The sequence below is a fragment of the Ranitomeya variabilis genome, chromosome 6, assembly GCF_051348905.1.
Source record: "Ranitomeya variabilis isolate aRanVar5 chromosome 6, aRanVar5.hap1, whole genome shotgun sequence".
In the NCBI taxonomy this organism is placed as follows: domain Eukaryota; kingdom Metazoa; phylum Chordata; class Amphibia; order Anura; family Dendrobatidae; genus Ranitomeya; species Ranitomeya variabilis.
Genome location: NC_135237.1, coordinates 80,130,728 through 80,151,390, shown reverse-complemented (window position 1 = coordinate 80,151,390; position 20,663 = coordinate 80,130,728). Strand labels below are relative to the sequence as shown.

The 20,663-nt window shown below is 44.2% G+C and overlaps 1 protein-coding gene across 1 annotated transcript in view; it reads left to right on the top strand.

The window, feature by feature from the left end:
• DNAH11 (dynein axonemal heavy chain 11) overlaps positions 1 to 20,663 on the top strand; it is a 390,030-nt gene that overhangs the window by 209,399 nt on the left and 159,968 nt on the right. The window contains exons 48-52 of the mRNA XM_077268714.1: positions 3,274 to 3,439; positions 4,715 to 4,817; positions 7,067 to 7,306; positions 7,893 to 8,054; positions 9,178 to 9,371. Of these exons, the coding sequence (XP_077124829.1) occupies positions 3,274 to 3,439; positions 4,715 to 4,817; positions 7,067 to 7,306; positions 7,893 to 8,054; positions 9,178 to 9,371 (865 nt within the window). The remainder of the gene's footprint in view (positions 1 to 3,273; positions 3,440 to 4,714; positions 4,818 to 7,066; positions 7,307 to 7,892; positions 8,055 to 9,177; positions 9,372 to 20,663) is intronic.

Sequence of the window (20,663 nt, the reverse complement as noted above, 5' to 3'; positions counted from 1 at the left end):
AAGCTCTGAAAAGGTGTTTAATGGGAATTATTATTCTGTACCAATTTCTTTTTACATCAGATGTATCTGTTCTCAAAAAAGTTTGACATAGTGAGCATGGGAGATTTTAACTATTCAGATATTTGTTGGGAATCTCTCTCAGGTAAAAAAGGTCCAGAAAATGCTTAGCTTTTGCTGACAACTTTATCTTTCAAAACGTAGAAGAGAGATCAAGAGTATCTGCAATCATGGACTTAATTCGTACCAACAGGATGGAAATGGTTAAAGAAATAAAGGTGGCTGGGAATTTAGGAAGCAGCGATCAAGCTATCCTCGAATTTTGGATTATAACAGGAGGAAGGACTTTAAAGTTGGAGTTCAAAAAGTAGATTTTGATGGACTCAGAAAGAGGTTAGGAATGATCCAATGGTTGTTTAAAGGACAGAAGTGTCCAAGTAAAATGGGAGATTTTGCTAAATGAAATTCCCACTGTACAATTGGTAATAATCCCAAAAAGAAGAAAGAATTGGAAGCATTTAAAGAAACCAGCATGGATGATCACAGAACTTAATCGCTTGTTGGAAAGGAAAAAAATAAATCTATATTAAATGAAAAGATAAAGCATGTCTAAAGAAGAATATTATGTTGTCTGCAGGGAATGCTGGACAAGATTTAGAAAAGCTAAAGTCAGTAATGAAGTAAGGCTTGCAAGGGAGACCAAAAGCCGTAAAAAAAAGGATTTTTTTTTGAGGGTATGTCAAAAGAAAAGTCAAAGATGCTATAGGATTTTTACAGGATGAAAAGGGTGAAGTGGTCAAAAATGATGTTGAGAAGGCCAAACTTTTACATTCATATTTTGCATCTGTGTTCTCTAAGAAAACAAGTGTAACATCAACTGATCTTCATGGTGCCATCGAAAGAATATAAGAAACCACACTATCTATAAATGGAGAGATGTTGTGGGAACACTAAGCTAATTTAAATGAATGTAAATCTCTTGGTCCACATGAATTACTTCCTAGGGTAATGAAAGAGTAATCAGATGAAATTGCAGAACCACTAGCCAGAATCTTTGAAAAATTCTGGAGAACAGCGGAAGTCCCAGAAGGTTGGAGATGGGCAAATGTTGTCCTGATCTTCAAAAAAGGAAAGAAGATGGAGCCAGGAAATCACAGGCCTGTGAGCCTTACTTCTATTCCAGGAAATAACTTTGAACAAATTATTAAAGAGCATGTATGTAAGTACATGGATAAGAATATAGTAATTAACCAGAGCCAGCATGGGTTTGTAACAAGCAAGTCAAGATCATAACTGGCTCAGTGATCGTACTCAGGATGGTAATAAATGGTTGCACATCCAATTGGAAGAGTGTTGCAAGTGGGGTACCACAAGGATCTGTCCTAGCCCCAGTGTCGTTCAACATTTTTTATAAATGATCTAGATCAGGGAGCTGAAGGTAAACTGATCATATTTACAGACTGTGCTAAGCTAGGAGGGATAACTAACACTAAAGAAGACCTAAAGGATTCAGATAAGCTTGAACAATGGACATCGACTAATAGAATGGTATTTATCAGGAAGAAATGCAATATTCTACATCTGGGCATGAAAAACGAAAATTACATCTACAGAATGGGAGGAATAGAACTAAGCAATAGCACGTATGAAAAAGACTTGGGTATACTAATAATACACAGACTACACATGAGTCAACAATGTGATGCAGCAGCAAATAATGCAAACACAGTTCTAGGATGTGTTAAGAAAAGCATAGAGCCTAGATGACGTGAAGTAATTATCCCCCTCTACTCCTCCTTGGTCCGTCCACATTTGGAATGCTGTGTTCAGTTTTGGGCACCACATTTTAAAAAAGACATTGAAAAACTGGAGCAAGTTCAGAGAAGAACTTCCAGGATGGTGAACAGACTGCCAAGTATGTCCTGCAAGGTACGATTAAAGGATCTGGAAATGTTTTGCTTGCAAAAAAGAAGGCTAAGAGGAGACTTAATAGCTGTCTACAAATATCTGAAGGGCTGTCAGTATAGAAGGATCATCTTTATTCTCATTTGCACATGGAAGCATGAGAAGCAATGGAATGAAACTGAAAGGGAGAAGATACAGATTAGATATTAGAAAAAACTTTTTGACAGTGAGGGTGATCAATGAGTGGAACAGGCTGCCACAAGAGGTGGTGAGTTCTTTTTCAATGGAAGTCTTCAAACAGAAGCTGGACAGGTGTCTGTCTAAGATGGTTTAGAGAATTCTGAATTCAGCAGGGGGTTGGACACGATGACCAATAAGGTCTCTTCCAACTCTAACATTCTATAATTCTGTTATCTGAAAGTATTGTAGGTATATTTTCTTAGCATGAAATCCTTGTCTCCAGGTATGAAGTTTCCACCCAAAGAACTTTTTGTGTGCTCTTAAATCCTCTGTATTCTTTTGTCTCAACTGTCTTCAAGGCTTATTTTTTTTACAATTTTTTTCTAGGAAAATACCATATGAAGTAAAAGACCAGTAAAATTCCTAGATGGAAACTCAACAACCCCATTTTAAGGCTGGTTTCACACTAGCGTTCGGCAGGGCTGCGGATGGCAGCAGTCTTCCTCCATTAAGCCCCGCCCACTGCCGCACCTCTTCCATCAGCTCCGCCTACATCTGCATGCGTCCTGCGCACCCTATCTTTAACATTGAACTGCGTCGAACGCAACATGTTGCATTTTGTTGCGGTCGGCACAGCGTCAAAACGACGCATGCGGAGGCATCCGCATACATCCGCATGGCCTGCGTACCCAATGTTAAAGATGTGGTACGCAGGACATAGGCGGAGCTGAAGGAAGAGGTGCGGCAGTGGAGGAAGAAGGCTGCCATCCGCAGCCCTGCCGAACGCTAGTGTGAAATTAGCCTAAGTCATTGGGGCCCATTGGGACGTTGTTGGTGTCATCATATGACTAATTAAGCCCTCCATCAATTCAGCTTGTAGCATAGAGTTATCAACAGCAGTGTAATAATGACAAATAGGCATTTTGCCATAGCATGCCATAAACATTGTTGGCTTTCAAAAATACCTTTTTAAAGAATTTGTCACTAATATCACATTTTATTCTTTTCCCTGACCTAAAACTTATCATACGTTTTATTGAAATTATTTCTGAACATATAGATCTAATCTGATTATGATATAAATTGATCATTAAATTATGTGTCCAGCTATCTTGCATGGAGACCTTTCCTTCAAGATCTTATTATTGGTATTTAGAGGAACACTATTTATGGGTAATCTCTATTTTACAGGGATACTTGAGAAGTCTTTGGAGAAGAAAGCAGGGCGCAACTATGGTCCTATTGGAAACAAAAAGTTGGTGTATTTCATTGATGACTTGAACATGCCTGAGGTCGACAAGTATGGAACTGTCCAGCCTCATGCCCTGATTAGACAGCACTTTGATTATGGCCACTGGTAAAGTGTTAATTTGTTTCTAAATTAGAGGAATATTCCTCTTTCAGCTCAAAAATAGTTATATGACAATGGAAGAGTTATACAATTTCCATAGTGCCTCTTTTATTTACAGATCTTTCAGCTGTCTTTTTCTGACAAAAGATAAAAAAAAAACCCCTGTCCTGGTCATGTAAAGAACACGTAGGTGCAGAAATTGTTACAATTATAGGCCAATGTCCCCGATTCATCAAAGCTTTTACTGCAGAATTCTGGCATAAAAAACTTAGAAAAATCACAAATCATTTTGCGCGATGCAAGGCTGCTCAGAAATTTTGAAACTTTTAGTGTTTTTATGCCATTTTCGCCCAGCTCCGACAAAGTGAGCAAAACAGACTCATGATGGGGCATTTTGACCCCGCTCTTCAAATTTATGGCAAGTGGTGGTGTTGTTTATGCCACAAATCTTACTTCAGTCACTGACAGGAGTAAGATTTATGGCGAGGTGCAGGGAGGCGCATGACATTTTTCGCCTTAACTGAGGCATGTGTTTCTTAATGAATCAGGAAATTTGCACTCCAACCCGCCCCCTTATCAAGACCAACATAAAAAATTATCGTGTTGATGAATTGAGGAGTATGTGTTTATAATGTATTTCACTTGTAAAAAACTGAATGTGTAAAAGCTGCATCTTAGAGCACACTGTTTTTGTGCCCAACTGGCACACCACTTCTAGTTATATGGTGACACTTATTTGGTCGGTGTTTTATAATGAGCCGCATACATTGTGACCTAAACTGATACAGAAAGTATATTAGAAAACTGAATAAATTTAAATACCGTACTTGTCATCGATTTTTCAAATAAACCCTTTATTGTATAACTCTCATAATTTTTCATTTGATCAATGTATATTATTAGTGATGAGCAAATATACTCGTTACTCGAGATTTCCCGAGTACGCTTGGGTGTCCTCCGCATATTTTTTAGTGCTCGGAAATCTAGTTTTTATTGCCGCAGCTAAATGTTTTAAATCTCTTAGCCAGCATAAGTACATGTGGGGATTCCCTAGCAACTAGGCAACCCCCACATGTGCTTAGCCTGGCTAACAGATGTAAAACATTCAGCTGCGGCAATAAAAACAAAATTTTCGAGCACTAAAAAATACTCGAAGGACCCCCGAGCGTGCTTGGGAAATCTCGAGTAACGAGTATATTCGCTCATCACTATATATTATTAATATAGTTAAACAGATACTGAAATTCAGTATTCTAATGTCTTCCTCATCTGTTACTGCAGGTATGAGAGACAAAAAATGACCCTTAAAGAAGTTCATAATTGTCAATATGTCGCTTGTATGAATCCAACTGCAGGAAGCTTTACTATTAACCAGCGATTGCAGGTAATTGACAGGTGTGATCATATGGCACAGAGACATGTAAGTAGTTTTGACCAATGGAGGTCTGTTTGCTGAGACCCCCATCAATCGCTAAAACGATCTCAGACTGAAGAATGGCTCCTAGACTTTCTATTCCCTTCTTTAGTTCGGTAGGAGAGCACAGCACAGTGGAGCGTCTGAGCACCCTCATTTTAGTATAGGACATCACAACGTTTATGAAAGTGCACTTACACTTTATAGGATATGGACACCTTCAGGCGCTTTTTTTACTTACATGAATCTTTAGTTAAACATTAATTTTGCCATGTGATTTAATTAAAAAATGACAAACATTTTGGCTTTTGCAGCCGCTATGATCCATTGTACAAACCTGGCTACAGAAATGAAATGCTTGTAAATCCTTCAGCGAGCTCCACCTGATGGCAGAGTTTGTAACTCTTATCTGTCTTCTAAGCTTAAAGGGATTGTTCCCTTTCATTAACAGTTAATCCCAGAATGCATGCTATTATCTACTATGAAGAAACAAGCCCACAGTACTCACGTTCCCCAGATCCACCGTCTTGTCTCCCTGCTGTGCCCGATGTCCGGCTTTCGTTGTGGTACTGATGTTGGCAGCCAATCATTGTGTCAGCGGCTCTGAGCGGGAAGGTTTGTCTACATGTGAATGCCCCCGTTCACAGCTATGGAACTCACTAATTACTGTGATGGCAGCGCTGCAGCCAAAGATACCAGGAGCAGTGGCATAGACTCGGAAATTGAATACATTGCAGTTTGTTTCTTTATAATAGCCTGTAGCAGGGGTTCACTTCTAATGAAAGGGAACAACCCCATTAAATTTGATAAGCATTCGTGCACTTTGCTAATATTATACAGCGGGAAATTCTCCATGCGTGTATATTACTGGAAATCTGTCACCCTCCCCCCACCCAGATGTATATGACCTATTAATATGGGCATACAGGTAGTAGAAATATTACACTATTCTTACCTGTATGCCTCATATTAATGATCTTGTTGCTGAGAAATGTTCTATTCTGTCTTTATGTTAATGATTATTTCAAGGCTCACGGTGCAGTGCTGGAAGAAATCCCTGCCTCCTGTCTTCACTGTAAGGGCTCATACTCACATGTGAGAAACTCGGATGAGTCTCGTATGTTAATACCCGGCACTGCTGCCAGCACTCGGAGCGTACGGCCGCATAGGAATACATGGAGCCGCACGCTTCACTCCTGAGTGCCGGATGCAGTGCCGGGTATTGCCGTGCAAGACTCATCCGAGTTTCTTGCAAGTGAGTATGAGCCCTTATACTTACCTCCTCCCTCAGCATCAGTTCCCCCCCCCCAGAATCCTGCACCTGCACCCTGCACTCCCTCAGGAATACATACCTCATCCTCCCTTCTGTGGGCACTGCATTCAGGGATCTTCTGCGCATGCGCCGGCAACTTCTGCTCCAGTGACCTCCAGTGTGTGCACCGATAAGGTGCTCTCCTCACTTCCTCACTGTATAGTCATGGCTAGAAGGGCCCAGATACGTAGGCATTAGTGATGAGCAAATGTATTCGGAAAAGGCGTTATCTGAGCACGCTCGGGTGCTAACCAAGTAGCTTCGATGTGCTCAAACAATATGTTCGAGTCCCCGTGCCTGCATGTCTCACGGGTGTTCAACAGCCTCTACACATGCAAGGATTGCCTAACATACAGAAAATCCCTGCATGTGTTGTGACTGTAGGAAAGCCGCGAGATATGCAGCTGCTGGGACTGTCACATATTTTTCGGGCCCGCCAAAGTTTTCACCCAAGTATGCTCCAATAACGCCTTCACACAGATTATTGCCACTGTTGTGCTCATTCTTCCTATGCACCACAATGAGCTCACTGAAGGATTCACTGTTAACGCTATTTACAGCCAGTTATGTACATTGAAGCATAGAGGCAGTTCAAAATTTTTATTGAAACCTAATTGCAAAAAAAGTATTTTTTAGTGAATCATGCATGTATTTTAGTAAAAAAGTAACACATCCCCAGAAGGTGTCTATGTATATCTGGATAAACTACTATAACACTACAGCTATATAGTGTGAATATTGAATTGCCCTAGTAAACAGATCTGCAGCTGAAACCTTAAGCTATTATCTAATAGCTGTACATATAAATCTTTTAATTTAAGATTTTAGAAACAAATTCATTGTTAGTGAGTGTTTTGCCATTACTGATGGTGTTCTACTATATGAATTTTATATCTTTGATTTTTAGAGACATTTTGCTGTTTTTGCTGTGAGTTTTCCTTCAAATGATGCACTGGAAGCCATATTTGCCAAGATCCTTAGTTTCCACTTCCAGCAACACTCATTCCATCCATCGATTCTGCGAACTGGACCATCTATGATTCAGGCTGCAATGTGGCTCAGCCAGAAAATGGTGCAGAATTTCCTTCCAACTGCTATCAAGTTTCATTATATTTTTAATCTGAGAGATATCTCCAATATTTTCCAGGTATGCACTATGTTTTTTTTCTACATGGAGCCAATTGTGAAACTATTGTTTTTACGATTATATTTTTTGAACATAGTGTGCATGAACTGTTATAGTCACAGCAAATACTGTATTAGATAGATACATGAGTGTTTACTCCTAATTACACCAATTAATCTTAGAGCACATGCTGCCAGGTATGCTAATAACCAGATTTACAGGAACTAAAATATAGTAGTTCATGGTAACTTGCTAATATAGTGTAGGAAAGTACCTCCTCCCAAGCAAACAATGTTTCTGACAGTTGTGGAAAGTTTATTTTTAATCACCATTGAGATAAAATACGTTATTATTGTAAATATTTGCATTTTTTTTAAATACTTGAAAGCAAATTTAAAAAATTGATATTATTATTTTAGTTCCTATCATTTCTGAAATACACTGCGTACCTGCTGAAATACAAATCCTCCTCGCTCCCACATTTACTACATTACTGAGTTGACACCATATGAAATCTCCACATTTACAGTAATACAAGCCTCCTAAATAAAATATTCCAGTTACCTAGTATGGGTAGCCACTAAAATGTATGTTTTTTCTGTTTTAGGGCATTTTGTTTGCTACTCCAGATTGTTTGAAGCAACCAAATGATCTGGTTTTGCTTTGGCTTCACGAGTCTTCTCGAGTGTACGGAGATAAGTTGGTCGAAGCCAAAGACTCTGACTTATTTAAGAAAATTCTTTACGACACAGCAAGAAAATACTTTGAAGTAAGACTCTGTGTGCGCCAATATCCCCAACTTTTCCTTATGTTGTAGAAGGAAAGTGTCCTCCTGTGCATATTTTCTTTCATAGCTTTGTACATTAGATTTATGAATTAATCATAATTATCTTAGAAATGTAACTACTGCAATGTAGTACAGAAAAAGGAAAAATAGGGACCATACACCTTCTAGTATTAAAAGTACACAAACACGGTATGTGACCAATATATAGAAATATACTGTACATATACGACGTGTCAGCACACAGCAATTAATAAATACATATTAAAGATACACTTTCGCGTGGTTTTGATGGCCTTTGTTCTCTTTGATGCAAAAACACTAAGTACCTTACATTTTTTAACGTTTACAGCAATATTGGAGTTCATGGATTCATTAATCGCAGTGTGTTGATGCATCGTGTATGTATACTGTTGCAAAGTAGGGTATTATCACTTAAAAAAACTAAATGTAAATCTATCCCAAGAGTCTAGTAAGTGATATATGAGTATATATATGTATAAATTGTGGCGGTAGACTGCTCCAAACTCCATACATAATAGTATCATCAAGGTACAAAAAGAAAAGAAGTGCCCTAGTAATCCATATTACAGGGCAGCAGAGAGAGATCCATAAGTGCCAGCAGACTGCTCCTTTAGAAACTATACAGCATTGTGTTTTATTTAATTTGGGTTACCATATTTCTACTTAATTAGCCTTTCTTGGGCTGTTTTAACATGAAACCACTCAGTTTTTCTGAGAATTATTGCCTGTTAGTGTGAGGCTTCTCTTCACCTGTAGTAAGGCTGCCATATGTCTTTATTGTTATTGGTCACTGCCAATATCGGATTAATGTTTTTTTTAATATTTGCATCACAAATAATTATGTAATTTATATCTACCCCGATTCAGCCTGAAAAATTTTCCTCCGCATAAAACAATGCCTCCAGGTAGCTATGTCGGAGAAAAAAAATGTTTCTGCAGCTTAATATAAAGACCTAAAAATATAAAATGGTCTGGTTAGAATGGCATTTCAGACTTGGTCATTAAAAAAGTTAACATGAGAAGGCAATTTCCAGTTACCACACTTCTGTGATTATTGAAAATATCATTTTTTAATTCACACCAGGGTATTGAAGACCATGTTTTCTTAAAACAACCACTTATATTTTGCCATTTTGCCAATGGTGTTGGGGCTCCTACTTACTTGCCAGTTCAAGGATGGGATGCCCTAAGGAAAACACTTGTTGAAGCACTTGAGAGCTACAATGAACTTAATGCAGCCATGAATCTTGTCCTGTTTGAAGATGCAATGCAACATGTGTAAGTAACCATACTTCTTGAATTAGGCAAAACACTCCTTTTTAATATTTGGAATGTATATATAACATCTGGGGTGTTCTGTCCCATACATTGTTTGCATCCTGCTGCTGCTGACGTTGATAACAGCTGATTGCTGATGATACCAGGAGTGGGACCCTCAGCAATCTGATATTGCAGACATACAGAGGGGAAAAAAAGTATTTAGTCAGCCACCAATTGTGCAAGTTCTCCCACTTAAAAAGATGAGAGAGGCCTGTAAATGACATCATAGGTAGACCACAACTGCTATGAGAGTGAAAACGAGAAAACAAATCCAGAAAATCACCTTGTCTGATTTGGCAAGATTTATTTTGCAAATTATGGAGGAAAATAAGTGTTTGGTCACCTAAAAACATGCAAGATTTCTGGCTCTCACAGACCTGTAACTTCTTCTTTAAGAGGCTCCTCTGTCCTCCACTCATTACCTGTAGTAATTGCACCTGTTTGAACTTGTTATCAATAAAAAAGACACCTGTTGACAACCCCAAACAGTCACACTCCAAACTCTGTATCTTAACGACAGGTCATCAATATCGTAGTAAAGGGAAAACCTTTTAAAGTTAATCTGTCAGCAGGATTTCACTCCCTCAAACTATTTTCATGTGCAAAAGAAGGAGGACATACAGTTTACTAAATATACAAAATTTATTGCATCAAAAAATTCACATAGTAAAAATGGATATCATAGGTCAAGTACATGATTTATGTGAACTGTACACAAGTGTGATAAAATGACCCAAGGTCCACACTAGAAAAACAGGGGAGGATAGGCATGTGTTACATATGGACAATAAGTCAGCGACCTGGTGTTAAATACTGTCCCTCGAAACTCAGTTCCTTTTCAGAAAGCCACCCGTCGCTCTATAACAGTAATATTGAAACAACAGCCTATTTGTATGTCACAAAATAAAGGTTATAATTACCCATGTCCAAATTCCAGTTCCTGTGAGGACCTTGATCGAGAGCGACGGGTGGCTTTCTGAAAAGGAACTGAGTTTCGAGGGACAGTATTTAACACCAGGTCGCTGACTTATTGTCCATATGTAACACATGCCTATCCTCCCCTGTTTTTCTAGTGTGGACCTTGGGTCATTTTATCACACTTGGGTACAGTTCACATAAATCATGTACTTGACCTATGATATCCATTTTTACTATGTGAATTTTTTGATGCAATAAATTTTGTATATTTAGTAAACTCTATGTCCTCCTTCTTATGTACTTGAAATACGAGTGATTCTAAATTGATAGGTATTCTTATCCCACTGGTATTTTTCTAATGATATTTTCATGTGCAAGTAGCTTTTTCAAAGACAAATGCACCAAGACCTTTGCATGGCTGATCCTTTCCTCTGTTACTGAGAAATCAGCACTTGAATTGATATGCAAATGAAACTGAAGAACTATTTGGTGATCTGAAGCCTCTGTCACTCCAGCTCTATTCCCATCCATTGCCGCGTCCACCTGATTGACTGACTGTTGGCTCCTTTGCCTGAATTTGCAAAGCATAAATGCTGGTCATCAAGCAGGAGGAGGCGGTGCTAGATGGGGAATAGAGGTGGAGTGACAGAGGCTTCAGATCTACCATAGCTCTTCAGTCTCATTTGCATATGAATTTAAACACTGATTTCTCAGTCTTTGAAAGAGCTACATGCACAAACACAGTGGGTGAAATAAGTATTGAATACATCACCAATTTTCTAAGTAAAAGTATTTCTAAAGGTGCTATTTACATGACATGAAATTCTTACCAGTTGTTGGTAACAACCCATCCAATCCACACAAGAAAAGAAATCAAACCATAGATGTCTATAAATTAAGTTGTGTGTAATAATGAGAAATGACACAGGGAAAAAGTATTGAACATGTGGAGCGCCCCCACACCACCGCAGGGCCGAGGGGTACCCGGAGCCGGGCCTCTGAGTCTCAGTTCTGGGGTTGTCACGGTGGCTAGACCCGGTCCGTGGCCCTGTCTGTCAGTGGGGGACGTCCGGTGCAATAAGTGGTGTTGTAACGGTGCAGTTGTGGGGTGCAGGTCGCGGTAAATAATGAGGACACCAGGTTGCAGTCTCTTTACCTCTTTACTGAAGGTTTTGGAGACCTCAGTCCAGAGTGCTGTTAACTGGGTTGTCAGAGACCGGCCGGTCCAAAGGCACATCAGGAGTTCTCTTTACAGGTGGGAATCAGTGTCTACCTTCTAGCGCTATGTGTTGTAGTTCTTCCCTGCTGAGCTCCCGGGATAGTCCTCACAACTGTTTCTGTCTGTCTCTGATGTTCGCTTTCTCCGTCCCCCAGATGATATGGTAGGACGCACCCGTGTGACGGGGTAGGCCTTGAGTTCTTCCGGGACCCTAGAGTCGCCCCTCTCCCACAGCTGCCGCCGTTGTCTGCTTAGGTGTTAAGTGAGACAGCCAACCTGTAATTAGCTGTCCGGCCGTGGTTTGCAGTAGTACTTAAAGTCTCTTACTTGCTCGGCGTTCCGGCCACCGACTGTTTGTGCCTCAGAAGGATGTTGCCTCGGTCTAACAGCACGACTCCTTCTGGTTCTAATTCCTCTTTACTGTATTCCCGTTGTTCACTGGTTTGTTCTGCTCTGAGGAGTCTGCCAGGATCCCATCCCTGACAGGTCCTCTCACTAGCTCTTCCCAGCTACTTCTCCCTGTCTTCCTGTCCAACCCCCAGTTTTACCAGAGTTGTGAGGAGTGGCCTACTAGATAGGACCACCCCCCCTGGTGGCCGGAGTGTGAAGTGTGGTGTGAGTGTACCTGGTCAGAGAAACTCCTTAGTGCAATCAGACGTACCATAGCTCCCCATAGTGGCGGAGCCACAGTACTGCAACAACCAGGACTCTGGGGTGCTGCACTCCCCCCCGGTTAAATCCAGTACTCCGGGACTGGGAAAACAAGAACAATAATACATGTTAACAGGAAACACACAAATTTTTGAAATAGCATAACAATTGAACATAACTATGCTTCCCTTTACGGGAGGTGAGGATTCTTGAACGTTGCAAAAGTTAGGTCATGCACAGTTTATGACTCTCAGTTCAGTGGTTGAAACAGCGGGGACCCCGGGTAAACAAAGGGGTCCCCCTTATGAAAGTTTTTGAGCAATTCACCGTCCATTACTCTAGTGTCCATTTAAAAACCTGTAACAAAAAGATATGCATGCAAACATTTTCAATTAAATAGCAGCCCTTATCAATACCTCCAAGTTTTGTAGCGGAGGGGAGTTTGATTTTGAGTGCTGCGTGTGGACCTTCGCAGCGCAGGGGTTGCTATTGGCCTAACAGGGCCCGCTATGCTTGCTACCGCTGGTGTAGTGCACTGTCTTCTAACTACACTTCTAGTGAGTCTGGGTAGCACTGGCAGGTTGGGGCTCTCAGAGCTGCGGTTATCAACAGTGGGTACAGCAGATTCACTGATAGCAGAGGGAGGATTTGCCGGCTCAATGGTTGGCATGGCTTCATCAGGTAAGGCTTGTTGAGGTAGCGGGGCCAGATGATCTGGTACCACCATCGTTTCTGGCGGGTCCGGCTGTTGAAACATTATGACAGGTACCACGACGGCTTGGTTTATCTGAGTCCAGGACTGGGGAAAGGACCAAGGACAGTATGGAACATCTTCTCCTTTTCCACCGGCGGGGAGATTTCTGGGGCCGTGCCCCTCTCTTTTAACTTATCGGGGCAGACCTTAAGGTGATCCCTGGATACCGCTGTCGAGGTCTCCCCTCTGTCCTTGCTGATGAGACAGACCTTTGTGTTGTCGAAGTCGGATGGCAGGATGGTATACGGTTCTGCTTCCCATTGGTCATCGAGCTTGTGTAATCTCCTCTTTCGTTTAAGTACTTGCTCACCAGGTGACAGGGGAATCGCAGGAGCGTGTTGGTTGTAGTCCCTTTCTTGCTTCTGCCTAGCCTGGGCGAGACTTCTCTCTACACACTCCTGTACTTCGCGGTACCTTCGCTGCCTTTCTGCATCCCAATCTGCATCCGGCGAGGTATCTTCGGGTACTAGGACCCCCATGTCCAGATCAACGGGTAACCGACTAGACCTTCCTCGCATCAGGTACGCTGGAGTACAGTTGGTGGAACTTACTGGGATGTGGTTGTACATATCCACCAAATCAGGCAACTTTGTCGGCCACAGGTTCCGTTCCTCCATAGGCAAGGTCTTCAATAAATCGATTACTACCTGGTTCATCTTCTCGCACATCCCGTTGGTTTGAGGGTGGTACGGTGTAGTTCTGATCTTCTTACACCCGTACAACTGGCAGAATTCTTGGAACACTTCCGCTTCGAATGCAGGCCCCTGATCGGTCAGTACTTTCTCTGGGTAGCCATGGGGCCTACAAAAGTGCTGCTGGAAGGCCCTGGCGGCAGTCCTAGCTGTTAGATCCTTGACAGGCACAACCACCAAAAACCTGGAGTAGTGGTCCACGATGGTAAGGGCGTAGATATAGCCCGACCGGCTAGGTGTCAGCTTCACATGATCCAGCGCGACCAGTTCGAGCGGCCGTTTGGTGATGATAGGCCGCAGGGGAGCCCGTTGACTGTCACGGTCCTTCCTGCGCAGACTACATGGACCACACTCCCGACACCACTTCTCAATGGTTCTCTTCATGCCAATCCAATAGAACCTCCCTCGGAGCAGTTTCTCCAGCTTCCTCCATCCGAAGTGTCCGGCTCCATCATGGTAGGCTCCCAGAACCATGGGCGCATCTCGCCTTGGCACCACTATCTGCCACACCAATTCATGAGTACGTGGGTCGATGCTCCTCCTGCACAACTTGCCATCATGGATAAACAGTTTGCTTCTCCCCTTCCACAGCTGTTGGGTTTCTTGTGGATCATCTGGGCCAGGGTGCAACCCAGCCTGCGTCAAGAGTTCCTTCACCTGACGGACCGCGGGGTCACTATCCTGGGTTTCTGCCCATCCGTGGTGGGGCAGGGGATTCAGCGTGGCATCCGGTTGGTTCTTGTGCCTGTTCTTCACATGGTGAGAGTTCTGAGTGGCTTTGGGGCGATGGAAGGCAGGCAGCTCCACCTCTTCAAGTGCCTCCGGGTCTTCTCCCACTTCTGGTAAATTGGGCATTCGGGACAGAGCATCGGCATTGGCATTCTGGTGTCCTGCCCGATATTTGATGGTGAAATCATAGTTGGACAGCCGGGCCATCCACCGCTGTTCCAAAGCCCCGAGTTTGGCAGTATCCAGATGCGTTAGCGGATTGTTGTCCGTGAAGACGGTGAATTTCGCGGAGGCCAGGTAGTGCTTAAACCTCTCTGTCACTGCCCAGACAAGGGCAAGGAATTCCAGTTTGAAGGAACTGTAGTTGTCAGGGTTCCTTTCCGTGGGACGGAGTTTCCTGCTGGCGTAAGCGATCACTCTTTCTTTGCCTTGCTGGACTTGAGACAGCACGGCTCCTAGTCCCACATTACTGGCATCTGTGTATAGCACAAACGGTTGGTCGTATTCGGGGTAAGCCAGTACCTCTTCTCCCGTCAGCGCCGACTTCAAGCAGGTGAAGGATTCCTCCAGCTCCCCGTTCCAGTCAAAGGGGGTGTTCTTCCCCTTGGTCTTCTTTGGTTGGCCCACCAACAGGTTTTGCAAGGGTGCGGCCTTCTTGGTGAAGTCTTTAATGAACCTCCGGTAATAGCCTACCAGCCTGAGGAACTGCCGGACCTTCGTGGAGGTCACTGGGCTTTGGCCAGTCCTTGATCACTGTGACCTTGTCGGGGTCTGGGGCCACTCCTTCAGCGCTCACCACATGGCCCAGGTACTGCACTTTAGGTTTCAGCAGATGACACTTGGACGGTTTCACTTTTAGGCCGAAGTTGGACAAGGCTTCAAACACCTCGGCCAGGTGCTTCAGATGGTCTTCGTAGGTTTTAGAGAAGACTATGACGTCATCCAGATATAGCAGCACGGTTTCAAAGTTCAGGTGTCCCAGGCAGCACTCCATCATCCTCTGGAACGTTCCGGGAGCATTGCACAATCCGAAGGGCATGTAGTTGAACTCACAGAGACTCATTGGCGTCGTGAAGGCCGTCTTCTCTTTGTCCGCCTCCGCTACAGGAACCTGCCAGTACCCACTGGTGAGATCTAAGGTAGAGAAGTAGTTAGCAGATTTTAAGGCAGCCAGAGACTCCTCTATCCTGGGCAGTGGGTATGCGTCCTTATGTGTAATGCGATTCAACTGCCTGTAATCAACACACATCCTCATTGTACCATCTTTCTTTTTAACAAGGACTAACGGAGCTGCCCAGGGGCTACAGCTGTCTCTCACCACCCCAGCCTCCTTCATTTCCCGTAACATGTCCTTGGCACACTGGTAATGAGCTGGGGGTACAGGGCGATATCTCTCTTTTATGGGTCGGTGATCTCCCGTGGGGATGTGATGTTGGATCCCTTTCACCTGCCCAAAATCTGAGGGGTGTTTGCTGAATACCTGCTCGTACTCGTGTACCACCCTGTAAGCCCCCTGTATTTGATGAGATGGGGTAGAGTCAGTGCCCACATGCAATTCCCGACACCAGTCTTTCGAGTGCTCTGCAGAACCATTGTTCTCCGCCACGTTTGACGGGACCAAGGGTTCAGGTGTCTGTATTACACTATTATTGACAGTGAACAGTTTGGCGAGCGTGGTATACTTGGTTAGGTGGACCTCTTCCTCCCCACAATTGAGGACACGTACGGGCACTCTCCCCTGTCGGACGTCGACCACCCCCCGGGCTGTCAGAACAGTAGGCCTATTGTCTGAATATACGGGTTCTACCAAGGCCTGGTAGTCCTTACCCCTGAGGCCTATGGCTGCTCGACACCATATTAACATTTCACTCTTGGGGGGTATCGCGATGGGGTTTGAATCACTCACAGTGACACGACCAATCTCACCACCAGTCAGCTCTACCTGCTGTCTCTGCATCAGAGCTCTGATTTCCTTCTGCAGGGCACGTTGCTCACTGTGGCCAGCGGTTTCTGCCACCTGTTGCAACAAAACAATCACTTCTGCAAGACAATTTTCTATAACATTAGTACCAAGAGTCATCATGGGATTACATTCTCGACGATCAATATCTACAATCACAATCCCTTGGGCTTTCAATTCCACCCGCCCCACTTTGATGGTGACCTCCTTATACCCCACTTGTGGCAACGGCTGACCATTACTGGCGATTATGGTGAAATCATCGTCAGGGCCACGAGTAATATCAGCGTCCTCCCAATACCGTTTGTAGAGCACGTAAGGTATAGTCGTCACCTGAGAACCGGTGTCCAGCAAAGCATTCAAGGGGATTCCATCAATCACTACAGGGAGAACTGGTCGTCCTCCAATATACTTGGTTCTCCAATGCTGCGGGCCTGACCGTCCTACTCCTGGGGGTTGGCCCTTTGCCCCAGGGGTTGCTCGTTTAAAGGACAGTACCTTGCAAGATGGCCCACCTGGTGACAGCGGCGGCAGATGGGTCGTCCATCCTGGTGGAAGCGATCGTCGGGCCGGCTCCTGGTCGGCGGAGTCCTCCTCTGTCGCATCCAAGGGACATCCTCCGGGCTGGAAGCCAACTGGATCTTCTCTTTGGGGGCCTCCTGTAGGGACTGCACCGTCCGGGCCAGGGCAGCAACGCTCTTGGTTAGCTCTTGCATCTGGAGACGGAGTCCTGCAGGGGAGTCGTCCTCGAAGCTCTGGGCGTCGGCCTCCGCGGCAACTGGGGTATCCGATGCCACCTCCTGGTGGTATGTGAGAGCGGGGCGCCTGGGTGGTACTGCGCGGCTGGGCTGTCGCTCCTGCAATGCCTGGATAGCTTTATCTTTAAACTGCGCAAAAGTCAAGTCTGGATTTTGCATGGCCAGGAAGTGCAATTGGCCCCGCTGGTGACTGCACAGGAGCCCCTCAATGAACCGCTCCTTCAGGATTTTATCCTCATCCTGCATGCTGCCGGGGTCACTCTGCTTAATGGCCCGCATCGCTTCCTGGAGATTAAGGGCATAGTCCCGTAAGCTATCCTGTGGCCTTTGTTTGCATCCATAAAAAGTCAGTTTAATTTCTGTAGCAGTGCGAGTATCAAAGGTGGCTTTAAGCTTGGCAAAAATCTGTTGTGCAGTTTCTTTATCCTCAGCGGGCCAGGATTTCAATTCTCTCAGAGCCGCCCCAAAGAGTTGGCCGGTTATCATATGGACCTTCTGAGGCTCGGTTAGGGGATAGAACTCGAGCAGGCTGCAGAGCCCCTCTTTAAAGTCAGTGAACGTATGCGACTCCCCAGAGTATCGCGGAAGCCAAGCCGCTCCGGGCAGGTACGGCATAGAGAAGGGCATTATGGCTTTTGTGTTAGCGGCAGCGTCCGGCTGGTTGGGAGGAACAGTGGGTTCTGCGGCTACCGGTGGTGGTATTAGGGCCGCGGCTCCGTCCGCTGCGGGGACCGGAGCTGCCCCTGCGTCCGCGGCTGCGACCGCCACCTCCTCTCCTCCCGACTCAGACATGGCTGTCCCTTCCTCCCACGAACCTGCTGGAGGTCGGAGTTCCTCTTCCGGGATTGGCGCCTTACCGCGCTTTCCGTTCCGCGCTTCTTTTGGCTGATTCCGCCCACGTAGCTAAGGCTCCTCCCTCCGTGCGCGGCAATGGCGAATTTTGGCGGTAAATGGCAATACACAGTCTTTTCAATAAAGTACAATTCAAGCGCAATAAATCACAGTTCCAAGGCACACATGACCTGATTCTTCAGGCTTAAGTAGATCCTGTTCGTGACGCCAAGTTGGAGCGCCCCCACACCACCGCAGGGCCGAGGGGTACCCGGAGCCGGGCCTCTGAGTCTCAGTTCTGGGGTTGTCACGGTGGCTAGACCCGGTCCGTGGCCCTGTCTGTCAGTGGGGGACGTCCGGTGCAATAAGTGGTGTTGTAACGGTGCAGTTGTGGGGTGCAGGTCGCGGTAAATAATGAGGACACCAGGTTGCAGTCTCTTTACCTCTTTACTGAAGGTTTTGGAGACCTCAGTCCAGAGTGCTGTTAACTGGGTTGTCAGAGACCGGCCGGTCCAAAGGCACATCAGGAGTTCTCTTTACAGGTGGGAATCAGTGTCTACCTTCTAGCGCTATGTGTTGTAGTTCTTCCCTGCTGAGCTCCCGGGATAGTCCTCACAACTGTTTCTGTCTGTCTCTGATGTTCGCTTTCTCCGTCCCCCAGATGATATGGTAGGACGCACCCGTGTGACGGGGTAGGCCTTGAGTTCTTCCGGGACCCTAGAGTCGCCCCTCTCCCACAGCTGCCTCCGTTGTCTGCTTAGGTGTTAAGTGAGACAACCAACCTGTAATTAGCTGTCCGGCCGTGGTTTGCAGTAGTACTTAAAGTCTCTTACTTGCTCGGCGTTCCGGCCACCGACTGTTTGTGCCTCAGAAGGATGTTGCCTCGGTCTAACAGCACGACTCCTTCTGGTTCTAATTCCTCTTTACTGTATTCCCGTTGTTCACTGGTTTGTTCTGCTCTGAGGAGTCTGCCAGGATCCCATCCCTGACAGGTCCTCTCACTAGCTCTTCCCAGCTACTTCTCCCTGTCTTCCTGTCCAACCCCCAGTTTTACCAGAGTTGTGAGGAGTGGCCTACTAGATAGGACCACCCCCCCTGGTGGCCGGAGTGTGAAGTGTGGTGTGAGTGTACCTGGTCAGAGAAACTCCTTAGTGCAATCAGACGTACCATAGCTCCCCATAGTGGCGGAGCCACAGTACTGCAACAACCAGGACTCTGGGGTGCTGCACATGCTTATTGAAATGTATTTAATACTTCAAGCAAAGGCCTTTGTTGGTAATGACAGCTTCCAGATGTTTCCTGCCTGGAAAAACTAATCGCATGCATTGCTCAGGTGTGATTTTGGCCCATTCTTCCACACAAACACTCTTCAAATCCTAAAGTTCCATGGGCTCCTTCTATGATCTCTGATCTTTAGTTTGTTCCTTAAATTTTGTATTGGATTCAGGTCAGTGATTGGCTGGTCCATTCTAGCAGCTTTATTTTCTTTCTCTGAAACTGACTGAGAGTTTCCTCGGCTGTGTGTTTGGGATCATTGTCTTTCTGAAATGTCCACCCTCATTTTATCTTCATCATCCTTGTAGATGGATCAGATTTTTATTAAGACTGTCTTGGTTAATTTATCCATTTATCTTTCCTTCAATTATATGAAGTCTTCCAGTACCGTATGCAGTGCCTTTTTTTCCTCCAAACATGCTGTGTATTATGGAATCCAAAGAGTTCGATTTTGGTCTCAACTAACCAGACTATATTCTCCCAGTATTTCACAGGCTTCTCTAAATGTTATTGAGTAAACTTTTAAGCGCATTTGAACATGCTTTTTGTTCAACAATGGAGTCTAGTGAGCGTGCATACAGGCCATAGAGGTTGAGTGCATTACTTATTGTTTTCTTTGAAACAATTGTACCTGCTGCGTCCAGGTCTTCCTGTAGCTCTTCACAGGTGGCCATTGGTTCTAGGACTTTAGGATAACTCTTATGATAAATCTTTTCACTCCTCTGTCTGAAATCTTGCAGGAAGCACCTGGTCGTGGCCGGTTTATGGTGAAATAATGTTCTTTCCACTTCCGGATTATGGCCCCAACACTGCTTACTGGAACATTCAGTAGATTAAAAATTGTTCTGCAACTAATGCTGTCAGTATGTTTTCCAACAATAAGGTTGCAAAGGTCTTGAGACAGTTGAGACAGCTAATATGTTTGTTGCGTGTCACCTTGGTAATGAGACACCTTTTTTTAGACCATCAGTTGAATCAGCTGATGTTATTTTTCACTAAATATCAGGATTGTTTTCTAATTACTGATAGATTTCAGTTGGTGTTATGACTTTTGCAACTCTCTTTCTTCATGTGTTCAATACTTTTTCCCTGTGCCATTTCTCATTATTGTACATAGCTTAATTTATGGACATATGTGGTTTGATTTCTTTGCCTGTATGGATTGGATAAGTTGTTATTGACATATGGTGAGAATTTCATGCCAATAGCACCTTTAGAAATATATTTGGAAAATTTGTGACATGTTCACTGCTTGTTTTACCAGCTGTAAATAGCTTGGGTATTTAAATTATGCTGGCAGATTCCCTTAAAGATCAAATTGTTTTTATATATTTTTGCTAAAGTTATCAAAAAATGTATTACAAACTTGTTATTCCTGAGACAGCAGAATTTCTCTGGGTCAATTTATATTACAAATCCGTGGCAAAATCATTGAATTGCAAAAGATAAAATCTACATAAAAT